General features: G+C 39.3%; 1 protein-coding gene across 5 annotated transcripts in view; it reads left to right on the top strand.

Annotated features, from left to right (window-relative positions):
• RBMS3 (RNA binding motif single stranded interacting protein 3) overlaps positions 1-23544 on the top strand; it is a gene marked incomplete at its 3' end in the record, with an annotated part of 709654 nt that overhangs the window by 563570 nt on the left and 122540 nt on the right. For all 5 annotated transcript variants that reach the window (XM_082045370.1, XM_082045371.1, XM_082045373.1 and 2 more), the window contains one exon: positions 1938-2017. In XM_082045370.1, the coding sequence (XP_081901496.1) occupies positions 1938-2017 (80 nt within the window). The remainder of the gene's footprint in view (positions 1-1937; positions 2018-23544) is intronic.

Here is a 23544-nt window from a genome sequence, read left to right as displayed (position 1 = left end):
AGGCACGGGGTGCAGAAATCACGGGGGGGACTCAGGTAGGGGAGGGAGGCCAGGGGTGGATGCTTTTGTCACTCAGCAGCACATCTGAAGGGAACGTGTATAGATGGCTTTGTCTATTGTGTTGCCTTTTCAAACCCAGTCAATAATGCCAGTGTCGGTTTCAAGCGAAGCGTGTGCCAGATTACAGATAGTGAGCAGTGGCATTTGAGAGCCGTTAATTGTGAAACTTGAGAAGAAAATGTGCACATTCTTTTTCAGGGTGCTATTCGAATTATGGCCTTTTTATCCCAGAACACTGTGGGTTTCACTTTTATTCTCTTCCCACATAAAATGCATGAAGTGCACCGAGTCTCTTTCACTTGGCAGCTCATATATTGCATTCTTTGCAGGGACTGCTTTGGCTTGTTAAAATGTACCCCATGTATTAAAATGAAATTGTCACTGCTGTGTGGTGCAACATAACATGGTTTGACACTAAGCGCCTGCAGCTACAGAAAACAGACTTTTATTGCATTTATTCTTTCAGAGACAAGAGCCTCTAAAGGCTCAGTGCAGACATTCGCTTAGTTAAATCTGAATGAAGCCAAAGTGAACAATCTAAGTTGCTGTCTTTGTGCTAGCAGAAATGGCTCAGCCCACATGGTATGCAGCGATACAACCTGGAAGGAACAAATTTTGATAATTCCATCTGAAACAAACTGACAAAAGACTTTGGTTTGCACAGAGAATTAGTCAGTCAATCAGGATATGTTTTTTTTCTTTTTCGCCATGGTGGTGTGGTTGTTTAAACTCTGGCAAAGTTGTTCCCCAGCAGACAAACTGCCGCTCTAAATTCTACCTGAGCCACACGGAATGCATATTCCTCTCTCCCAAAACCATGTGACAGGAAGGGTGATAGATAAATTAATTTTTAAAATATATAGACTGGTGAGAAGTAAGCGATATTGGAGTTATTTTGGGCAGAGAACCTGGAGGAAAGCACTGGTGTATTGAAGGAGCATTGAACAGGTTTTTTAAACACAATTTTTCTAAGAAAAAAACAAAAGCAGTATGATTTTTCTTTTTACTTGCATTTTAGCTTGCAATTTCTGTCTTTCCTCAGAGTTTCTTTACTCACTCTGTAACAAAGTCAACTGTTCTCTAGACTAGTGTGCAGTCAATTTACAGGACCTGTTAGAATGGTGAATTCCCACATGTGGTATAACCATGATTTGGGATTTGACTAGTAGCTTTGCATTCTTTACAGTTCCTTCAATAATATATGTACAGGTTCACTGTTAATGCTTTAACATCTCAATGCTTCAAGTTGTCTTGAGGTCACATGAGATGAACAGTAAGGCGCTTCACCTAGCAATATTACATGTAATTTACTGTCTTCACCCAAAATTTGGTTTTGTGTTGTAACAGGTATATATGTATTGTCTTTAGTTTTGCCGTAGAATATGTCTTTGCAGGTTATTTTCTCAACCTTCTAATCCTTAATAATTTTTGCTTAATCCTCTGGCTTCTTCTCCAAATCCTGTATTTTTTTTTTTCATACAATTTAAAGTTATTTTGTATGCTCAAGGAATCTAGAAACACGTCCTTTGCCTTCCCAAGCAGCACGTGAGAGCATAAAGAATGTGTCCTTGTTTAGGGTGATCCCCGGAGCCAAAAGGGGACTGTTCATTGACACCGCTGCGGCTCACACGCAGCCGGGAGCGCAGCTGCAAGCTTTGAGGGTAGTAGGTCCTCCTTGCAAGCCACCCCGTACCATAATGAGCTCAACCAGTTTCTCTGCAGAAATCGGCAAGAACAGCTTTGAAGATTTCTCTTCACATCTGTGCTTGTCCTTTTTTTTTTTTTCTGCCATTTTGTTTTTGCTGACTGAGCACTTCTGTAGCAGTCTAGTAACATGTATTGCTTCTTCCCCCATCCCACCCTCTTCTCTTTTCCAGAATGGAGTCTACAGAAAAATGTGAAGTAGTAATCCAGCATTTTAATGGCAAATATCTGAAAACCCCACCCGGTCTACCAGGTAAGTCTAGCCATAACTATGAAATTTAAAATTCACTGAAGAGTTTAGAATACAGAAATGCTGGAATTTATGTGGAGAGTGGCTTGTATTACTGGCCCTGCTAAGAGGATGTACAGCTTTCCTAGCTGAAGCCTGTCATTTAAGAGCCATAACAACTCCTTCCTTGCCCAAGTTAGCATTATTCAAGTATTTATGTTTACCAGTAGTAAATTAAGTACATCTAAAAATGGTGTTGTCTTACTGTGGGTTTTTTTTGCTTTTTAATGCATATATTGTGTGAGATTTTTTTCCAATTAGAACAAAGGCCATATAAGAAAATGCTGATGGTTTTCTAATAACCTAGGAATATAACTAGATCATCAACTGCATTATAGGTTAAAAAAATAGCCAGGATTTCAGGTTGTAAATAGCTTTGTATTCTTTACAGTTACTAGATAGTGTTACTAGTATTGCCAGCAGCAGCTGTTAATACTATCCTAGGATATTTCAAATGGTAAGTGATTTTATACTATTTGTACTTGCCATAGCTTAATGTAATCCTGCCACTTTCTGATTATACATTCAGTGATGTTTCAGTGCCACATCAAAAGCGCAGTTCCAACCAGTATTTTGCTCTTGAAATCTTCAGCTGTCATGTAGGTGGTCATCAGCTGTACCAAGTTTAGTGATCAGTTGCCTGATTCTTAGTGCTTCACAAGACCTCCCCAACACCACAAATCTGGAAAGATTTCTCCCTCAGATTGTCTAAAGAGTAGCAGGAAATTCTTGCAAGAATCATTGCAAGAACCGCATCCTAAGTTGTTATCTTTTTTGTTTTCTTTTGTTTTTAACTTCCATTAAACTATTTCCTATTTTGGTTACTTTCATTAAATTCCTCCTTATTCATTGCCTGGTTCTTTATGCAGAAGATGCACTGAATACTCTAATTAAAAGAGAGCCATCTGCACAGCTACTGTGTACAGTAATTGAATGCTGCAACGTACATGTAAATTTTAGTCAGATCACCTTCATGAAAGAGTATTAAACTTTTAGTACAGGCTGGAAGACTCCATTTTATGCATTTCCGTTACAAAAGTCATCACTGGCTATTTTTCTCAACACCAGCTAATGAGGTACAACACCAACATTTTGAACTACAACAGAGTTGGGCTGTGTAAAACAATGGACAAAGCAATATAGACAGAGACCTTAAACCTTTCCCAGTAGGAATCTGTTTAATATCATAGCAACACCCAATGGAAAGAGTGTGAATAGCAAGGAATCAGTGCAGCTTCAGCATTATAACCCGGTGTGCTTCATGGTCTCATTCCCAGTTGTCTCACAGAGGACACATCATCCGAGCCAGAAAGAAAGCAGAATATTCTTACAGTTCCTGCTTGAGACAATAAGGCTACATGCTAAAGAATGAAAGCTAGAAGATGAAAATAATTTTCTTTTTTTTTTTTTTTTAATTTTTAAATTAGTCAGAGAGATACTGGTTATTCAACATGAACATGAGACATCAAAATAGGAGGCTTGATAAGATGATTGCTTCCTTTTGTTCCAAGAGATACACTGGAATTGGTTTTTAATGGTTGCAACTTTTCCTGCTTCCTCAATTAAAGGGCATGTGTCAGTTCTTACGTTCCTGAAGAAGGTGTCCATGTAGGAAAAAAATGTCTACTATGTTTCTGACATGATTGTTGTCATCAGATGACATCTACTTGCAAGGATGAGCTGGGAAGTGACTATTTTAAGAGTTTTCATATACTTGAGTACTGTTCAGATGCAGATAAAGCATAATGCAGCTTGGGGCAGGGCCACCGAACCAGTAACTGAACTCAGCTATGCACCAGATATCTGTAAGGTCCCATTTTGTCCTCCATTTTTGGAGGACAGATTCTGTAGCTCCAAGCACACATACCTGGAAATTATCATACGGTATTTTATCCACATAAAAGAGAATATTTGTGCCTCATTATTAGGGCAGGGCACTCTTCAAATCCATATTTTAAAGATTTTTCGTATTCATTCCTCTTCTTCTTAAAAAGCCAGAGGACAAACATGATCACTTGGGCAGTTGGGTCGATTCAAGTGATACAGGCCACTCGTATTCATTGACCTTTGATGCAGTGCAAAAAAACATGCAGTCCTACTTTCTTCTTCTTGACATAGTTTCCTGTTAGAGCTTCTCCTTGGTTTATGCATCTGTGCTGTTAACCTGTATTTAAGCCTCCCAGCAAAGATAGAAATGTCTTGCTTTATCCCCCTCCTGGCAGTTGCTTATCTTCCTGCATGGAGAAGGCAGGAAAATTAAGTCTCCTGGTGTACTTGGAAAATCACAATCAGAGTCTAAAAATTATACTTCCAGCATCTCAGTAATTGACATAGAAAGAAAATAATCTCTAGTTATTGCTGTGACCTCTTTATGGATTTCAGTTAAAAAATGAGGAACAGGAGAACATTAGCGGAAGTTTGTAACACTATCCGCTATTAACCTCTACCACTCAAAGACATGATCTTACTGTGAGAGAGAATTAATCAATCCTTTTAGGGTTAAATTAAATTGATTTAGGATTTTCAGCTGGATTTCTTTCAGGCATAGCAGTGAGCTGGGAGGGTTTTACGTTTTTGTCCACATGTCCTCTCACCCGGGCTCTGATATTGTAGTTGAGGCTTGCCAGCTAAGGGAAGGTTGTGTGAGGGCCCATCAGGAACGGAATCAGCCTCACTGCAGGCCGTGGTGTGCTGCCCTGGTTCCTCAGGCAGTGCGATTATGCACCAGACAAACCATTTTAGCTGCTAGCTTCCATCCATGCTGTCTTCCCCAGTTGTGTTCCCTGAGAGTTTCCTGATGACACAGTGACATGTATGTGTGTGGGAATACCAAGCCTGTAGGATAAAATGTTCCTGTATTGTGAGGGCGTTTGTGCCTTGTTACCAAGCCATGATGGAAGAAGGGCTGGAGTGAGTAGCTTCCACGTGACGCTGAACAACACATCACAAAGACTGGGCACCACAGCTCTGGCTTTCACAATGAATAAACCATGAACCATGATTTGGTTATATCCTCCCAAAGAGTTACCTCAGACATTCATTTTGAATACAGAGCTCTTTCCCAACTACTGTTTCCTTGGAAAATGAGATGTAAATCTAATTGGATGTTTTTGGTTTATTTTTATTGGAAATAAGATTACAGGATGTACTCTGTGTATCCAGATGTGTGAGCCCAGCCAGGAGTCATACCTCCAAGTTGACCCGGGCCACCAATACAGCAGGAGAGGGTAAAGTAGTGTTGCGTCTGCAAGAAAAGGAGGGTACACAGGGCACTCTGGTGGCTTTGTGTTCTGTATGTTCCCAAGGCAAAAATATATAATTCCTTGGTTGACTTTCTAACTTCAGCTCCTGTCTGTTGTCTCCTAAAAATTGTAGAATTGAGCACTTGCAGCTCCAAACCACTCTGCTTCACTCCAGTGACAAAGTAAAGGTTATTTTCTGGCACTTGAAACATTTTGCTGGTCAGATGTGTAATGCCTAGGTAAACAGAGCAGTACTGTGCCTATGTTAGTGAATTAATCTCATTAAAGGTACTTCTGTATCCAGTTCCTTGGCTTCATTCCATTCCAAAGGGAATTACTCCACTGTCCTGCTTGCTCAACTAATAAGAATTTCATGATGTTCAGTATTAGATATGCCATACAGAATATTTGGTTGTCCTATAAATAATTAGTTAATATCTTTTCATTTCTTCCAGACTGAGAAAGTACAGTTGTCTTCAGAAATTTGCAAACTCTCAGTGCTTGGCAGATTCCATGTGAACTTCATAAATATTCTGAGTAGTTTTGAGTGATGATTTTTTTAGTGTTTGTGTGTGCGTGTTTGGTTTTGTTTTCCCTTTATCAGCACTGCTTTTCTGAGATAAATAGACCAGGGCCTAGTGGGTATATTTTCTTCCTATAGAGAGTGCACCCCATGTGAAACTAATTGTATAGGCTCCATATTACCACTCTGAAAGGGAAGTCAGCAAATAAATGCATCAGACTGTACTGCTGTACATCTCCGTCAAGATGTGAACAGCACTATTAATGATGAAGGTAGCTCACCCTCAGTCTTTCAGTCCTCCATCTGTTTTTGTTGGTAAATAGGGGTCTTTTTTATATAATCCTGCTAATCTGTCACATTTTACAATCACTGAATTAAAGTAAAAATTCCTTGCTTTTCTGTCAGTAACATATTGATTTTTTTTCTTTCTTTTGGATGGGCAAGCTTAGGGTACAAGAGTTTTTGTTCAGACCCCAGTATCCTTGAGTGTCTTTAAAAATCTTAATTTTCTCTTTTTGAATAAATGCAAAGACTTAACGAGTTCTTTTCTCTCTAGAATTTCACAGAAACATGCCTCAATTGCAGTAATTATGCTCTTCTGTTACATCCATTAAGCATGCTCGTAGCATTTTCTAGTCATTATGATACTTCCCAAGTTTAGTTTGCTTTGTAAATACTTTTGGTTGTCTGAGGACATTGGGCCAGTTCCTATCTCAGGGAAAATTTCAAGAAAGTGAGGCACATGAATGCTACAATGCATGGTCAAGAATCTTCATCTTTCATAGTAGCTCTGTGTGGCTTTTATTGCTAATTTTAGTGCCAGGTTACAAATATCTGACAGAAAGAAAGAAAGAAGAGAAAAGTACTATCTTTGTGTGGGTTAAGAACCCCACAAATAGCAAGTGACTGTGGCATTTGGGACTGACTTTTACTACAGCAGAAACTCTTAAATAGAAAGGAATCATCTGCAACAATACAGATGTATTTGTAAGTACTTCATATCTTGCTTTAATCGTTATTGGCTGTGCATTTTTCTCTTGAAAAGGGCCAAAGCATGGCATTTTTACAGACTTATTTCATCAGAATGAATGGATATTTTCTGCCTCTCTCCTTAGTTTCAATATTTCTCTTAGGTCATCTCTTAGTTTCTCCAACCATGGAGAGTAAATTCAAATACTTAATCTTTGCTTCAGAGAAGTAGAATTAGAACATGGAGTAATGTATTTATAGCAATATGTTTTCTAGAAGATTATAGCTAAAATGCTCACAAGAAAACAGTAGTCCAGTTGAGGGTTAGCTGTGCAATAGATAGTAGCAACATTTTACATTGTTTTTCTTTCTCTCTTAGTGGATGAACAAATGATACCTTGTTTGTCATTAGTGATGCTGTAAATTGTTTTTCTGAATGAATGAAATGAAAATGTTTTGTTTGATAACCTTTTAGCTCCTTTCACTTAGTTCAGTGCTTTATCTTTTTATTTCGTTGTCTCTTCATGTATATGCATAAAACACTGAAGAGCTCTTCCAAAACTGTATTGGTGAGTTTACCTCACTTTATCAAGGTAAGTAATATGTTACTATGAATATCCATGTCTTTCTGTCTTGCTCTCTGTATATATGTATATATATTTGACATTTTAAACAAGATAAAACAGCAACCAAAGGTAGAAACTAGCTATATGTTTGTAGTTAGCTTAAAACACCTGTTGAGTGCTACAGAGAACTTAAACAGAATAAAGGACATTCTGCTGGGTTTGGTACTGGTAATACTTAGCAGAGCTAGTTTTAAAAAGTGGGTTTTATTTTACATGTTGTTATCCTCAGAAAATGATCTTTATGCAAAAAAAACCCCACAAATTCTCTTACTTGTATCCTCACTTCCCTTAACATATATGATGTTAATGTTATCTGAATTTTTCTATTGTCTAACTTCTAAGAATTCAGTATTGTAAATATTTTCATTGTTATCTGCTGACAGCAGTATATAAATCCTTCCCTACTGTATCAGAAAATAGCATCCATGTAAACACCTTTGTACAAAAATAACTGTTTAACAAATTTTCTATTTCTTTATCCTGTTTCCAATTCCTGGCTGTCATTTTTTTATGGAATCACTGTTATCTTTCGCTTTCTGTGCTCCACGAATGCACGTGCTCAGCCCATTGTTAGCAGAAATTTCTTTAATGTCTTGAACCCTGTAAACATCCTTTTCACTTCTGTCAGTTCCCAGTCTTCATCTTTGACAGACAGTTAAAATCTTCAGTTCCCTCTGTTATTGTCCTGCCCAAGCGCTGGTGGTGACCATGAGGCCACTGTAGCTCCTCCTGCTTTGGACCCCAAATGCTTCCCACATCCTCAGTGAAGTGCAGGTGGCCGTCCCCAGCTCAGGCCTCTCTGACAAACTGCTTGGTGCAGAATGGGCTCTGTGGACCTGTTGCCTACATCGTGTTGGATGTAAAAATGTACCTCAGTGGTACATGCAGCTGTCAGAAAGTGCATCCCTAGGGAGAGCTTCATTTTTTGGACATCATACAATGGTTAAGATCACACCAACTTTGCAGAAAAAGGCCATGAAGATAGACTTCCTAACCAAGAAACTACAGGATGATTACTGAATTAGTAGAAAATACAAAACCTTCGAAAGGAGTTCTTTCGTTAGGTGTCTGTGGCTTTGTTTTGTAGCCTATGCAGGTTTCTTGTGCTGTGGCCAACCTCATCAGTGCTGGACGTTCTGGTCTCCTTTTTAGAGCCATGGCTGTTGCACACCACAAGCAGAGGCTCCTGCCTTTGCCCTCCTTCTGGGACTCGTCTGAGTATTGTTTGTAGTTAATCGAGCTGGTACAAGCTCTTCAGCCATAGATATCTGCCCAGGGAGGTTGTGGAGTCTCCTACTCTGGAGGCATTCAAGACCTGCCTGGACGCCTTCCTGTGTAACCTCATCTAGGTGTTCCTGCTCCAGCAGGGGGATTGGGCTAGATGATCTTTTGAGGTCCCTTCCATTCCCTAACATTCTGTGATTCTGTGATCTCCAAAAGGTTGTGATTTAAACTGAAATCAAGTGTTTCTTGGACTGTGTCCTTCGTTTCAAAGACAGCCCTTTAAAAGTCAGATGATACTTGTGTTGCTTTATGGCATTCTTGAGAACTGAAAATGTGAAGTGTGTCATTGTTGATCACTGAATGATACAGGTTTCTCCATCTTTAGTGCTTTTCTTTTTTTCTCCCAAATTATGTAACCTTCGGTTGTCTTTGCTGTGCTGACATTCGTGTAGATGCTTCTGGTTTCATAGCACACATTCCATGTCTTGCTGCAAAGATCCATTCCAAATTTTCTGGATTTCTTGGAATTTGAAGATTGTGTACTCTTTAAAGATAAGGGATACTTTCTAGGAAAAAAAAGGTTCCTCTGTCTAGTCAAGACTTGATCTCATTTCCATTTAGGTCAAACAAATACTTCCTTTAACTAGCAGGATACAGAATTAGATGTTTACCCTGTAAACCCCAATAGCTGATAGGCACTTATTAATATTTCATGCAGGAACATGAGTTGGGTTAATTTGTATTTCAGATATTAGGAGGTGTGTATCAGTGCTAAATCGCACAGTTTGGGGTCTTCAGGGAATTTGTGTGTGAGAAGGCAGAGTGCTGACATTGTCTAAGGCCTTCTGTTCCACAAATATATAAAGATGTTGATGATAGAGATGGTCTCAAAGATCTGATGTGGTAAATATTTATGTCTGTTTTATTTGAGCTTATACTTATCTGTAAGTTTTTAGGAAAAGAATCATATCTTTTTGTATTTTAACTAACCATATTATGAAATACTGACTTTTGTAATCTGGCTTTATAATAAATGAGAAATTATTTCACAGATTTTCTTTTTATTACATTTTAACTGGAAGTAATGGAAAATGCATAAGATCAGTTTGTTTGTGGTATTGCAGTAATTCCGGTCATGATGTATTAAGGAGCATTACTGCAGTTTGGATTAAGATCTTTCACTTGGTTTGTAAGATTGAAGTTAGAGAACAATATGGCATATAAATGAGAAAAGATCATTCCTTGTTTCTTTCTGTCACAATATCACCTGTCATATCTTTCTTAAGATTTCCAGAAGTCTGCAGCATAAATGGAGAATTGCATTCCTTTCTCATTCATAATATCTAGTGGTAATAAATTGTCTCACAGTGTATCTAACCTAATTTTAATATATACATTTTTTCTTTTAACTCAAAGTGCATTTTTGCTTTGAAGAGTGACTATATAAGTCTTCCAGTTCAACAAATCCATTCCTTTTATATGCAAAGGCAGATGTATTAGCTTATGAACAAAATTCTCTTTTATATGTTAGTGCTGTATAACCAGCACCACCGAGAGTGTGTGCAATGACTTCTGTCATGCTTCATACATCAACAGGAGAAGTGTCGACAAGTTTCTGGTCCAGGGACAGTGCTGTTCCTTGGATGCACTTGTAAAATCCAAGATGAGACAGATGAGTTGCGCAGGTGTTTTGGCAGGCAAAATTTATACGCCAGAAAGATTCACAGCTTGAATTTCAGATTGTTTAGGTCTAAAAGGCTGGCAATTTAAAACAAAGCAAAAGAAACAAATAAAAACATGCAGATCAGAGCATGAAACAATGTGAAACATTGTAAAGTCATTTGTACATGATTCAGATTTCAGGGAGGAATTCTGGTTTTGCGTCAACTGTGGCCAGCAGTGGCACAACTCCTCCTGTTTCATCCTCTCCTGCATTGCTTTATTAGTCCCTTCAGGACACTTTAAATGATAGAGTACATCTGCTTTGCAGGCCCTACAGCTGCAGTGTAGTGTTGTCACACCTGAGCCAGCTACTTTAAAACTCATTTAAAAAGCTAACTTGAGCAAGGGTATCAATCTAGCTGAGCACAGAGTAAGCACTTGAGCTCATAATGTGTTATGCTCAATAGTATCCAGCAAGTGGTTTACATGATTTTTTTTAACCGAGGGGAATTATTTCCCTTTCAGCCTTTCACAGAAAAATTAGTCTTTTCCTCCTTCCTCCCTCCCTCACTCTTTTCCAACTGCTTCCACATTAAACGGTTTTAAATTCAAAGTATAGTGAAGTTTAACTCAGAAGTTTCAGTCTGAACTTTGCCCATAAATTCCAGCCAACCTGAACAAAACAGTTTTATCGAATCTATAAAAATGGATGGTTTTTGACACTGTCCTTTGGACATCCATATTTCGGCCAGCAGTGGAGGCCTCTGGGATTCGTCTTTTCAAATATCCTGATAAAATCGAAGCATCGATTTTTCACACATTTTGGAAACGTCATTGTCCAGGTGACATGTGCCTGGTCCGTGCAGCCTGCAGGGCTCAGCAGGGACACTGCAGCTGCTGCCTTCGAGCACACGTGGAGGGGCAGACAGACGTACGGAGCTTCTTGGGTGGGTTTGCTCCATCAGTGCTGGTATGGAGGGTTTTCTCCAAATGCATTTTGACTGGCAGAGCTTGTGAAGAATAAGTGGCTTGAAAGAGAGGATATGTATGTGAACTTCTGAGTGCTGTTGTGAACAAAAGTCTGCCTGCAGGTGCTTGGTGTGTCCTTAAGCATTATGGGATAAATTTGGAGCCTTTAGGAAGGACTGTGTGGTAACACAGAGAGTGCAATGAAAGAGGGAAGGCACATGTAACAAGAAAGAAGTTTATGGGGCCTGTCCTCCCTTCCTGGGCTTACATTTCTGCCACCTTCCCTCCCTCCGAAAGCGAACCTTTCCCTGCCTCCCGACAAGCATTGAGGACTCTTGTGTGGGGCTCCCCCACTGAGACCATGAATTGATGTGAAGTGTCTGAAGTAGCATGTGAAGAACTTTCCCTTTGTGATTCACCCAGACAAAATAAGATGAGCAACATCACTACAGCAGTTTCTATATGTTCTGAATACCAGAAGCCTCTTGTGTAATTGAAGTCTCTCTCTTGCCCTTCTCCTCCTCAAATGGTACTGCGTGACAGAGAAAAGTGATTCAGCCTGAAAGCACTGGGAAAGCAAGAGGCTAACGTTTTATTTGATTTCTTGTGTGTGTGTTGCAACAACAATGTCATTATGCTGGTCAGCAGTCCTTAGCAGCTGTTAAAGCCCCATTTGTTGGCCATTTCTGTTAGTCACTCTTGTTTGAACGGCAGCATTTGATCACAAGATCATAGAAAGGTCTTTCCAAAGTTCAATAGCAGGAACTTGAAAGAGAAGCAAAACAGCCTACATTTTACTAGGACTGCTGTAGTGTCTGTGATGTGTCTGCAATTTACCTTCTACAATGTAAGAGACATCAAGAGGGAGGGGAAAGGTGCTGGTTGTCTGATTCTACACATTTCTCCTTTTTGTTAAAGCTAATTAAAATGGCATTTTATATGTAACATTCCCTCCTCCCCTGTATATATATATCCTGGAGTATATAGTATTTCCAGAATTGCTGCTGTTCGGCAAAGAAACTGAAAAATGGGAGAGGAGGAGGAAAGGAGTAATTTAGCATTTTGATTGCACAGATATGGCATGAAAAAATACTTTTCAAAGGCCAAGTTTTACAAGCCTCACTTCATATAAGACTTTCTATTTTAAAAAATGCAAATTTTAACCACAAAGAAAACCTAACAAAAAATGTCCCAATTGTCACGGGTGGCTCTTCAATTACAGTATTACATTACTGAATACCATCAGCATCTTCCTCAGTTAGGTTACTGATTACACTGTGAATTCACTGATTCAGAGTATTTTTTCCTCTGGCTTTCCCCCTTTCCATTCTTTCCTTTTCCGTTCTTCCCCTCCTTGCCCTTGCCCTTCCCCTTTCCTCCTTTTCCCTTTCTGACTTTTTCCTTTTCCTTTCCTCTCTTCCCCTCTTCATCTCTTCCCCTATTCCCTTCCCCTTCCCCTCCTTCTTTCTCCTGCAGCTTCAGTAAATACCTTGTGATCAAGTGTTCAGTTTTGTAGTTCAGAAATGTCACTATAAAGTTTTGAAGTATGTATTCAAATTAAGAAGACATGACCCAGCAGGCTACTAATTGTATTCTTGTCTGGATTTCTCCCTCCAAGCTCACCTACCATAACAGCACCATGGGTAAGCACCTGCCCTACAAAGCACTTTCCTTCAAGAAATTCTCCATCAGCTGAGTTTTCCTTTACAGCATAATGAAAGCCTCAGCACTTAGGATTTTCAAAAGAACCTGGAAGCATAGGGATAAATACATTGTGAGAGTCTGTCTTTCACTGATGCAGGAGTTGATGTCGTTGATTATTTTCATCTCTAATTTATCTTATTTCAGGCTAGCTGCAAAGAGTGGCTCTAATAGAAATCAGGGAAAAGCGAACTGGATTCTCTGAAAGCAGAGTGTTCTCCCTGCATATGAGTGGCAGCACCAAGGAATTTGCCTTTGCCTTAGGATGCTGTGATTCCAACATGTGTGGCGGGTGGTGGATGCAAGTTTAGTTTGAGCAGTTTTTCCTTTTCCAAATGAGTTATATGTGTTTCAGCACACTACATATAACATAAGAAGGGTAATAATTAAAAGTCCTAAATGTAAATTTTTTGTGATTGAGGTGTTCTTAGGCAGTTTTTCATTTATGTAAGTGTATGTTTTGCCTGCCTGTAGTTTCAACCCAATGCAGTCCTTTCGTGCATCTTATGACTCAGGTCAATGGTTTTAATGTTGTGTACTAGGCAATTCATCCAACGTGGGATTTAATTTCTGCACTAAGAAGATATAAGAAATAGATGGGACAGTGATAGTTCAAGGTGGAAAATTTTGAAGATGCTGGAGCGTGTCTAAGTTTAATTTTAAAGCTTCTTTTCCCAAGGTGTTTCTTGTTTGCTGGCTTTGGAAAAGTCAACAAAGTTAAGCACACCTAAAAATGTATGTAATGAGAGGACTGACACAGAATTCTTCTGTTCTGACCATTTTGCGCGAGCTTTGATTTCAAAAGTGGTTTGTGGACATGAGAGTAGTGATGTACAGGAGGCTTATTTTGTAAGTGGGCTCCATACTACTCCTCCAGTATCTGGTCCTAGTTTAACATCGTTGACGTTTTTTGAAGTTGTTTGAGTGAGAGGTACATCTGTCCCATTAAACTGCATGATTACTTTAGTACCGAACTCTTCTAGGTTTAACTGAAACTATCAGCCATTAATCAACATTAATATAACCAAGTGTATGAAAATTAATAGATGGAGCCAGACTGTCAGACCTAGGGGAAAAAACAAGTTTCTTTATGCAGCAAAAGCAACTTAGAAGCTGAAAGCTTCTCTTTGTCACACAAGAAACTGAACTCAGGATCAGGAAAAAGATCCACCCTTCCTTTAAGCCAAGAGTTTCAAAAATATGCTAATTATATTGATTTTGATAGTGGTTTTTGTTCAGCAGATGTTTTTCTCCTAGGAAATACATGGGGACCACCAGCATACTTCAATCAGACCCCTGAAAAAGAGCATTCACCACATAATGGTTTTCAGTCACCACTGGCAGGTCTGAATCAATGGCTAATTTGTTATCTCATTACCATTTCTCATGCATCAGATCCTGTACCTAGCAGTGAACATGAAAACCTTTCCGCCTGATTGCTGCACATCTTCTAATAACAAACACAAATTTAATTCTGTTTATTTTCATGTTTCTAACTTGCTGCAGGGAAAGAGCAATACAGGCAGAGACTAGCAGCAGCTGCTGTGCAAAACTGCCATTGTAATCTAGCCTTTTTTCCAGGAACACAATGAATCCGAAGCACTCACTCCAGTCCCAAACTGAAACCTGTAATGGAGCCCTAAGGAGGCATCACGAAAGGCTTTAGCCAGCACAAGTGCATTTAATAAAATGAAATGTGGCTGTCAGAACTTACAAACACTAGTTAAGAAATCAGAATAACTCAGTTATTTAACACAGCTGACAGATTCCAGTTATGGGTCTATCGATGGCTTATGTACACCATCTGCGGGGGATGAGGCAGAGAAAGCTTGGTCAGGGGAAGAGATGACGCCAGCTTAGTTCAGGTGTCAGTCCTTCCACCAGATCCATGAGCAGACAGGTTTTTGTTAGGTATCACCATAGAAACTCCACAGTTTGTGCTTCCTGTGAGAGAGCTGCAGCTGTTAGAAATACCATAGGTTTGCGCTTTGTTTTAATCCTCGTTTTGTTAATTTTTCAGTGTTTCTTAGCCTGCTACTTTCTTGGTAAGAACAAGCTTAACTTGCACAAGGAACTACTCAAAGAACAACTGCCTGCATCTCACTCCCTTGCTGCTGAGCACCTTGGAGAGACTATCTTAATGAATAAAACGGTTGTCCATCACTCTCGCCTGTTCCCAGCAGGCTCAGTGCAGTGTGTCTCCCCTGCAGCTGGTGTTGCCTTGCTGTCACTGTCTCTTTTATGCCAGCATTTCAAAAAATTTCTCCATGGGTTTTAAGCAGCCTCAGCTGCACCAAACTTCTTGTAGATAGAATTCTGCATCTACATGTCCTGTGCCTGCAGCACTACATCAGACACCATCTGCACCTTGTCACTCACCCAATCCTGAAGGACAGGGTTTGCTGGCTGATGACAGATTCTTCTACTCATGGTGGGCAGACTGGGTGCCAGTGGCTTGGACCTAGAGCCTACCCATAGCTGTCCTTTTCTTAATGCAGAGTCAGATTTGCTTAATGTTTTGCATTGTGACAGATGAGACAGGAGAAACCTTCTGTTGTCTGATAACCTCTTTTGATAACAAGTTTGTATCATCAGAGCTAAATCCGTATGACAGCTACTCATCTTGCTTTGTCTGTTTTGCTTGGCGTTTTTGAGCTCTGATACGTCTGAAAGATGTTGACTCGAATATGCCTTGTGTTCCTGATTTTTATAGATGAAGATACAGTTTAAGAATCTGGGAAGGTTTGCGTTGTGTTCCCACCTGTCATGCCAGAATTGTTGGCAAGCCCATTTTTCATTGAAGCTGATTTTCAAAGGATTGTGTGTGTATGTGCATATAAATAGATAAAATGTTTGTAGGGGTTTTTTTTATACCCTGAAATGTCATTGATGACCTTGATTGAGAAAGTTTTCTTAGCATATACTTAAATAACCCTCAATTTTAAAAACATGCTTGATTTTTGCCCTGAACAGCAGTGGTCTCCCAAGTCTAATCTTCTATTTAAAGAGTAAAAGAGCAGCTGAGTGGAGAGAGCAAAGTTCATTTTCTAACATCTGCCAAGAAGAATGGTTTTGAATATTTTTCTTAAAGACAAAAGAAAGTTTATAATTTTGGATAGGTCAAAATCAATTTATCTGAATTGTTTGAACAAACTAAGAACTCCTCTGAATCACCAAATTTATAGAGGCATATTGACTTCCAGTTACATTAAAAACCAATTCTATTCTTTTTATATTTTGGATGCTTTGGATGTTTTTCTTTGTTCCATATGCATATCTTTTTCCATTCAATTCAATGTCCCTAATACTTGAGCATCTCACAAATGAATTAGCTCACAGATTAATATACTGGGTAATCTTTGGCCATTCTCTATGACTGGGAAGGTGAGACCAAAGAAGAGAAGATTTCCTTTATATCATGTAGGAAGTTTGGAGTGCTAAGAATAAGAAAAATAATTAGAGTAGCTTTTCCATATACTTTTTCACTAGCAGATCTCAGATAAATCTTAGTTCAAGCTCATCAACTCTTCTTAAAGTCAAGTTGTTTTTGTTTTGATGGTTTTGATGGTTTTGATGGGTTTTATTTTGGTTTTAGAGATTATAAATCTGTTTTCCTAGGTAATCCCTTTTAAGGAATTAAGTTCCTGATCTTTTACCATTGTGTGCTGATTTTTGAGACTATTTCTGCCTGTATCTGCTATCTGAATACTGCCTTTAATTTGTTGGCATGTGGTTTTGTCCTGAAATACCTGTCTCTTGGAATTAGATCTCTGCTGAGCTGGATGGGGAATTGAGCCGTGAATGTTAACATTCACATGCATCACTTCGTTTTTATGGGCTTCTGCAATGGAGCTTAGCTCTTAGAAAAGGACTCGTGTTCCCTTCGAAGAGGATATCCTTTTGCTCTTGTGGCACTTTAAAGGTCTGTCCATAATATCTGCCAAAAGCAAAATAAGAATTCCTTAGGTATTTCCTGTTTTCTTTTGTTAAGAACTCTAAAGGATCTATTGACTTAAAACAGTTCCTCCTCTTCCGTGCTAGCTTTTAAAAGTTGTGTTAGTCTTAAAAACAGACAGTTCTCAACACATACCCTGATAATATTTCTTTCGCTATTTTGCCTTCAGTTTCATTCCTTTTGTGTTGAAATTTTTTCACTGCTCGTTGCTCTATTCCAGAGAAAAAGACAGTCTTGAAGATGGTGAGTCTCCTCCTTTGCCAAAATTGGAAACATGCTTGAGGCTTTTTCTAGATCCTGGTTTTAATTTCCTGGTTAAAAGACTTCCCCTTCTTTTTTTTTTTTTTTTTTTTTCCTCAAATGCCTTTTTTTTTCCTAATGCCTTTTTTTTCCCCTTTATTTGCCTTAAAGTTGGTTGCTCGTTGCCATGCTCAGTGAGATGATAGTTCTGAGAATGTCTTAGGGCTTGTGAGCTCACAGGAAGAGGATGCTGGGGACCAGGCACTTAATGGCATCATCACTGCTTTCCCATGGCTGTTACTGTGTGGTTGAGAGAGTAGACTCTAATCTATTTATAATTTTTGTTATGATTACAGTTTTTTTTTTTTCACTGTATAAAAATAAAAAGGGGCAAGTTTGGAGTTTCTGCGCACTAGATTATAAGTAGTATAATTTTAACAGTCTACAGAAAACATTTTTCCTCCTGAGACTTTTTCTGATTGACAGAGTCCAACACTTCCTGACCAGGTCCCTTCAGATATTTCACATGAGAAGAGTTCAATGTTTTAATACCAGATTTACTTATTTAGAGATATTTGACATTATGTGGGATTTGGTTTAGAAGAGCAGTACAGCAATATGCCAACACTACAACACAAGCATGATACAGCAATTGTTATATAGAGTGGAGTCACAATAGAAACGTGATTCCCAGGGCCGGTCTCTATATGCTTCACCATTGTGATGCTGAACATTCCCAGTCACTGGAAAGGAATACATGGCTTGAAGCCAGCTAGAACCTACTGCTTTTTTCCAAGTTTGTTGTATTAGTTGTCCATATTTTATACATTATGTGGGCCTGAGACTCGTAGACATTTCCTCCATGATGGCCTGGCTGGCTCAGGAGGTCATTCACACCTTTTGGATTAACTTGATTTACACAAACAGTTGATCCACTCAGCTAACAGCACCGTTTATCTAAAACAAAAGCTACTTTACAGTGACCTTGGTATTGAACTCAGTTCAGCTTTCTTTACAGGGCTGTGGTCAGCCCCTATATTCTTCCCTGAGCTTCAGGAGCATGTGCTTCAGCTGTGTCCATCTCTGAGCCTTCTTCCAAGGAGGAGGAGGAGGAGGTGTTAGCCGTTGATTTTCTAGCTCCATCTCAGACCAGCACTAGCGATCACTGGTGTTGTACAGTGAGCTTAATACATTCATCACATGAATGACCAACCCTCTTGCCTGGTTACAGTAAGGGTGAGAACATAGTCCTATAGGGAGTGCTGGTGAGCCCACCTCCATGGGTTCAACTCTGTCGCTTTGCTCCATGAGGTCCACCCACCCCATCATCATTACATTACACAAGCACTGGTGATGACTCATGTGCCAAAGATGTTGTCCTGGATGTCCTTCTTCTTAATTCATTGCCTTTCCTTGCCAAGGCGAATGATCCAGTCCATGGCTCAGTGAAGTGCTTCTTCAGCTCGCCACCCAATGGACAGCAGCCTCTGCTTGTCTGGATCCTGCTTGCTCCAGGCCTCCTTGGAGACGTGGAGCATCACAAGACTGCTCTAATGGCCACTGTGGTGGTGGCCCATGCGTGTGACCATCAAAGTGTCCTTTTGATATCATGAGCCACCTCCCTGCCTGGGCCTCATAGAAACATAGACCCCTGCTGCAGGCCCACAGCTCACTGACCTCCTTGTTCCTGTCATGCCAAGGAGACTTGGCATCCACCAGTCCTGACCTATAGTCTGTGCTCTGTCCAACATGTCTGAGCCAGCAGGAGGTTTAATGTTTTAATACTAAATTTGTGTATTTAAAGATATTTGATGTAACATGAGATTTTGATTTAGGAGAGTGCTATAGCAGTATGCAGAAATCACAACACAAGGATGATACAGCAGTTGTAGTGCACAGTGGTGATACTGAATCATCATACAAACCTGATTCCCAACACTGATGTCTATAGGCTGCACCATCACAAGGAGAGGGATTTTGTCCTAATTAGACAGGTCCCAAACATGGATTGAATAAAAAGTAGTCTGTAAGTCTTCGGACTGCCTGCATAGTGAGGCATTCTTACTATTTGTTTCCTAATAGTTTGCATTGTCCAATTTATAAGAATGAATGCTGTAATTTTTTTCTGTCTTAAGTCACAGCTTTCATTTTAACCAATACTTCTGAAGGACAAATCTTGTACTTCACTAAAATCAAGTCCTGAAAGTTGTCAGGGCAAGAGGAGAACCTGCATATAGCCAGGAGTTATTTGGAGATTTGGAGTCAAGGACTCTTGGGTAATTGTGCGTGACATTTCAGATCTGAGATCTGTTTGCTTCGGGAAGGGGGACAGCTCACTTGAAACATTTCCCAGGATCAAGGCTCTTTCTGGCTCCGTCAGGAGTTTCAGTTTTAAATGGCAATTCAATCAGATGTGTCTTGTGCCATCAGCATGTAGATGCCAGCTCAACCGTGAAGAGACAGGGTGGCTTCGTGTGTGCTGGTGGGAAGTTACACCAGGATGTAAGGCTGCATGTGGTTAATATAGTATAAAATACAGTTACTGTTGATTTTTTTAGCCTTTTGATTGAAGTGAGGCAAAAGCAAAGCCACTACAGTTAAATTTCAATTTTCCACATTAAAAAAGGGAGGGAGGGAACAGCCTAGATAAAAGGTGGATAATGCAAACCATATATACATGAAGCTGTCCTAACCATTGATATACTTGTAAACAGTTTCTGTAGAGAACAGGGGCAGCTTTTAAAAAGCATGAGCCGAAATGTTGAGAGCTGTGAACATTGTGCATCCCATTTTCTGTGCCGTGGTGCTGGAGCCAAGGGTGTCTGATGAGATCTCGTAATGAAACATTTGAATTCTCTGAGCAGTTGTACACAGTTCAGCAAAGCAGAGCTGAACTAATGTGGACTGCCTGTTTGCCAGTAAACAGATAATTGCACTCTGTTGTTTAATTGAATTTTCATGAATCTGAAATATTATTTGGTAAAGTCCACCGTGAAAATGTGTTCTGCTTGCAGACCCTGTATGGAAGGGATCAAGATATTGGAGGGAGGGAGGATGTCTATGAGATACATAGATAAGGCTTGAGGTGAAATTGTTGTAAAAATAATACAATTTCCACATATTATGCAATTTAGATGGTTTTGCCCAGAAGGTTTTTTCATTGCTGCTGCTGTTATCAGTAGTGATTTGTTCATAGATGGATTAGAGTCAGGGGACATTATTAGGCCACAAAAAGTTCTTTTGTTTTCGCAGAACAACCTTGCAGCTGTATCATTCATATGTGGTTAGTTTGCATTTCTTGGCTACCAGCCATTCTAAATGGTAAAGAGCATAGTACTGGACAATGTGAGGGTTTTGTGTTGTATTCTTTTTTATTGAAAAAAAAAATAAAAATCAAAGAATCCTTCTGATTCATGTTCTTTCTCACGAGGCTATCATTTCAAAGGCTCGGCATGCAAGTTATGTCATCATAACCTCCTCTGTTCTTCTTTACTCGCTTCATGAAAAATTTTCTCATGGAGGAGAGGCTGGATATTCTCAAGAACATTCTTACTCTTTGAAAATAATAAAAAAATTCTGACTCCTTGAGGTGCTGTGGGCAAGGTTAATAATTCCTGTTTGTTGCTTCATTCGCAATCACTTTCCATTGGGCATTACAACCTCACTCTTATTTACAATTCTGGGATCTGAGCTCAGGCTGGGGAATTAGAGGCTTAGTACTTGCCTTTTCTCTATCTACTGTACAGGCTGCAGTGGGGAATCAAACATACATATCTGACTCCATCATAGCTCTTGCCAAGGAAAGCTGAAGAGCCTACACAGAGAATTTCATTTGGTTTTCAGATGTCCTTTGGGTTTAGATGCGTAAATTTAAATACCCAAATGTGGTTTGGTAAAGAGGTAAAAGTAAAGACCACCCAAAGCTTTGCTGCTTATAAGTAACCTCAGAAAATCATACGTGAGCTAAGAAATGAGACACTTTTAAGAACAAAAATACAAGGTGGAGGGATTATCATAATCTTCTAATTCATTTGGTCAAGTACCTGAAAGGAAGATCATTAAATGTTAATGGTGTTTCTAGAATTGTTACTGTCTCTATTTGGTATAGATACAAGCAGTGATCCATATATTTTTTTGGACCAAAGGACAGCCTTGGTCTTCTGGCAGCCTGCAAAAGTTTTTTAAGATTATCATGTCACTGTCCTTTTAATTAGAAACACCATCCTGTAAGTTTGCTGTGAAGACTCTGTTCTCTGGCCTCATGGCCCACAAGAGGTGTTATACAATGGTTCGGAAACACGCCATCTGTAAGACATTCCTAAAATGTCTAGTGTAATATAGTGGTTTTTCATAGAGTCCTGATTCGGATGCCAGCAGCATACTTTCTTTAATAAAACCCTATCCTTGTAAGGAAGTAATCCATCCCCCAAGTCAATTTTAAAGTTTCTTGTTCACTTTAAATATTTCATTACATTAATTTTTCAGAACAACAAAACAAACATTCATCAAGTGAAACTAAGCATGTCACCCTTGAATCTGTACATCTGTTGCTCTCCTGCTGCTTTCCTGCATAATTCATTTTAATACATTTAAAGTGCACATCTCATTAAAATTCCTTACACACATTTATGTATACAGTTTGCATTAAAAAGGAGGAAAGGTGTGAAAGGGTTTCATGGCAAGGAGGTTCATTAACATGACTGTTTCTCTTTTTTCCCCTTAGTTCTTCTTATATATTGAACATATACCTGTGGTCTGCCTTTAGCCACCTACCTCAGAATACGCTGTCATCTGTCTCTCTGAGTCTCTCTGAGTCACCTCTTTAGTACCATTAGAAATTTCCTCCAGGATATTTTCTCTTACTCTTGATGTCTTTATTCCTCTTTAAGTGCATATATCCTCTTCTCTTCATCCTCTTTCACTCATTTCACGTAATTTATATCCACGGTGTGTTCTGCACATCAGTCCTGTTATTGGCCAAGACAATATCCATCATTTGCTCAAATGCCCTAAAGAGTTTTTGTGGGCTGGCTGCAGTGCTGGAAAGGGATTTGATTTTCAAATTTTATTCAGTTTGTGGTTTCTTTTCCTCTATCAGTACTTTCAGTGATTGCAGTGTTTGGTTTGGTTTCATTTATTTTAGCATTGTGGAGCTGTTTGTATTTCTTAAACCGTCTGTAGAAAACAAGTCAGTCTGGTAGCTTGAGGTGGCAACTTTTTCAAGTTGGTGACTTCTTATTTCAGTTGCTGCTGAAATTTGTTCTCTGGAATCCCTCATAGGTGTTTAGGATTATGTGTGATTGTTAAAAGCAATCTTGAGTGTTACAATCACTCTTGATGAATCATAAGAAAAGCTTGTAACTGCAGAAGAATACTCAAAATGCTTTGAGAGCAAAACAAGGTCCATACTTGAAAAGAAAAAGAAATAAACTCATCATTTAAGGAATTATCTTCAAGATTATTCTTGAGGAATAAGTAACATTTTATGATTATCTCTACTTTGTTTCTTTGGACTTTCACATTTAGCTTTTGACATGTATTCCTTAGAAAACTCATGAGAGTTATACAATAAATGAAATTAAAAAGTGAAATACATAGCAATTGTCTGCTTGACTAACCTTTTTCCTTCTTAGAAATAGGAGTTGAAAAACATGTTTCTGAACAAGTTTGTTCAGAGTTTACATGGGAAGCTGCTCTTTGCTTACTGGATATGACACAATGTCAGTCGGCAAGGAAGAGATTGAAAGCCATATAGGAGCCCTTTATAAAGATTAGGTCAGGTGCGCTCAGTCACTTTGCCTTCCTTGAAATTGAGTAACAGAAAATGCAGCTGTGAAGGGAAAATTGAGAGAGTTCCCTTCTGAGCAGAAGTTATTTGATTTTATTCGGATTACCTAGTTCCAAACTAGCAGCGCAGGTTTGAATGCAGCGGTCTGCAGCGCTGCCAAATGTAGGTTATGAACTATGGGAAAGGTTGTGGGTCTGAGGGCAGCTGAGCTGGCGTGGGCTGGACGTCCTCCCCTCCCTCTTCTGTGAGGGTTTGCTCTCTTCACGAGCAGCTGAGCACAATTTTCAGGTGCAGAATGTCGTGGGATTAATTCATCCATGTTCAACATTGAGAGGAAAAGAGATTCACGTGGACTCAGAGTCTGTTGTGTGTGTACAGGTATATGTTGCTGGGCTTTATAGTAATGCACTGGTATTACTATAGGGTTTTATTTGGTGTGTTATCTAGTCCAAGCTTTTATGTAACTACAACAAACATTACATCTTACAACAACGGAAGAGGTAGAGATTTGGAGCAGACTTCGAGGGCAATGGACTGCACCAATATATCTTCAAAAGCTCTTGGTGGTTGGAGTGACTAATGTGAAATTCTT

This window comes from Streptopelia decaocto (genome assembly GCF_964273445.1).
Source record: "Streptopelia decaocto genome assembly, chromosome: 2".
Lineage (NCBI taxonomy): Eukaryota > Metazoa > Chordata > Aves > Columbiformes > Columbidae > Streptopelia > Streptopelia decaocto.
This window is presented reverse-complemented; position numbering and strand designations above follow the sequence as displayed.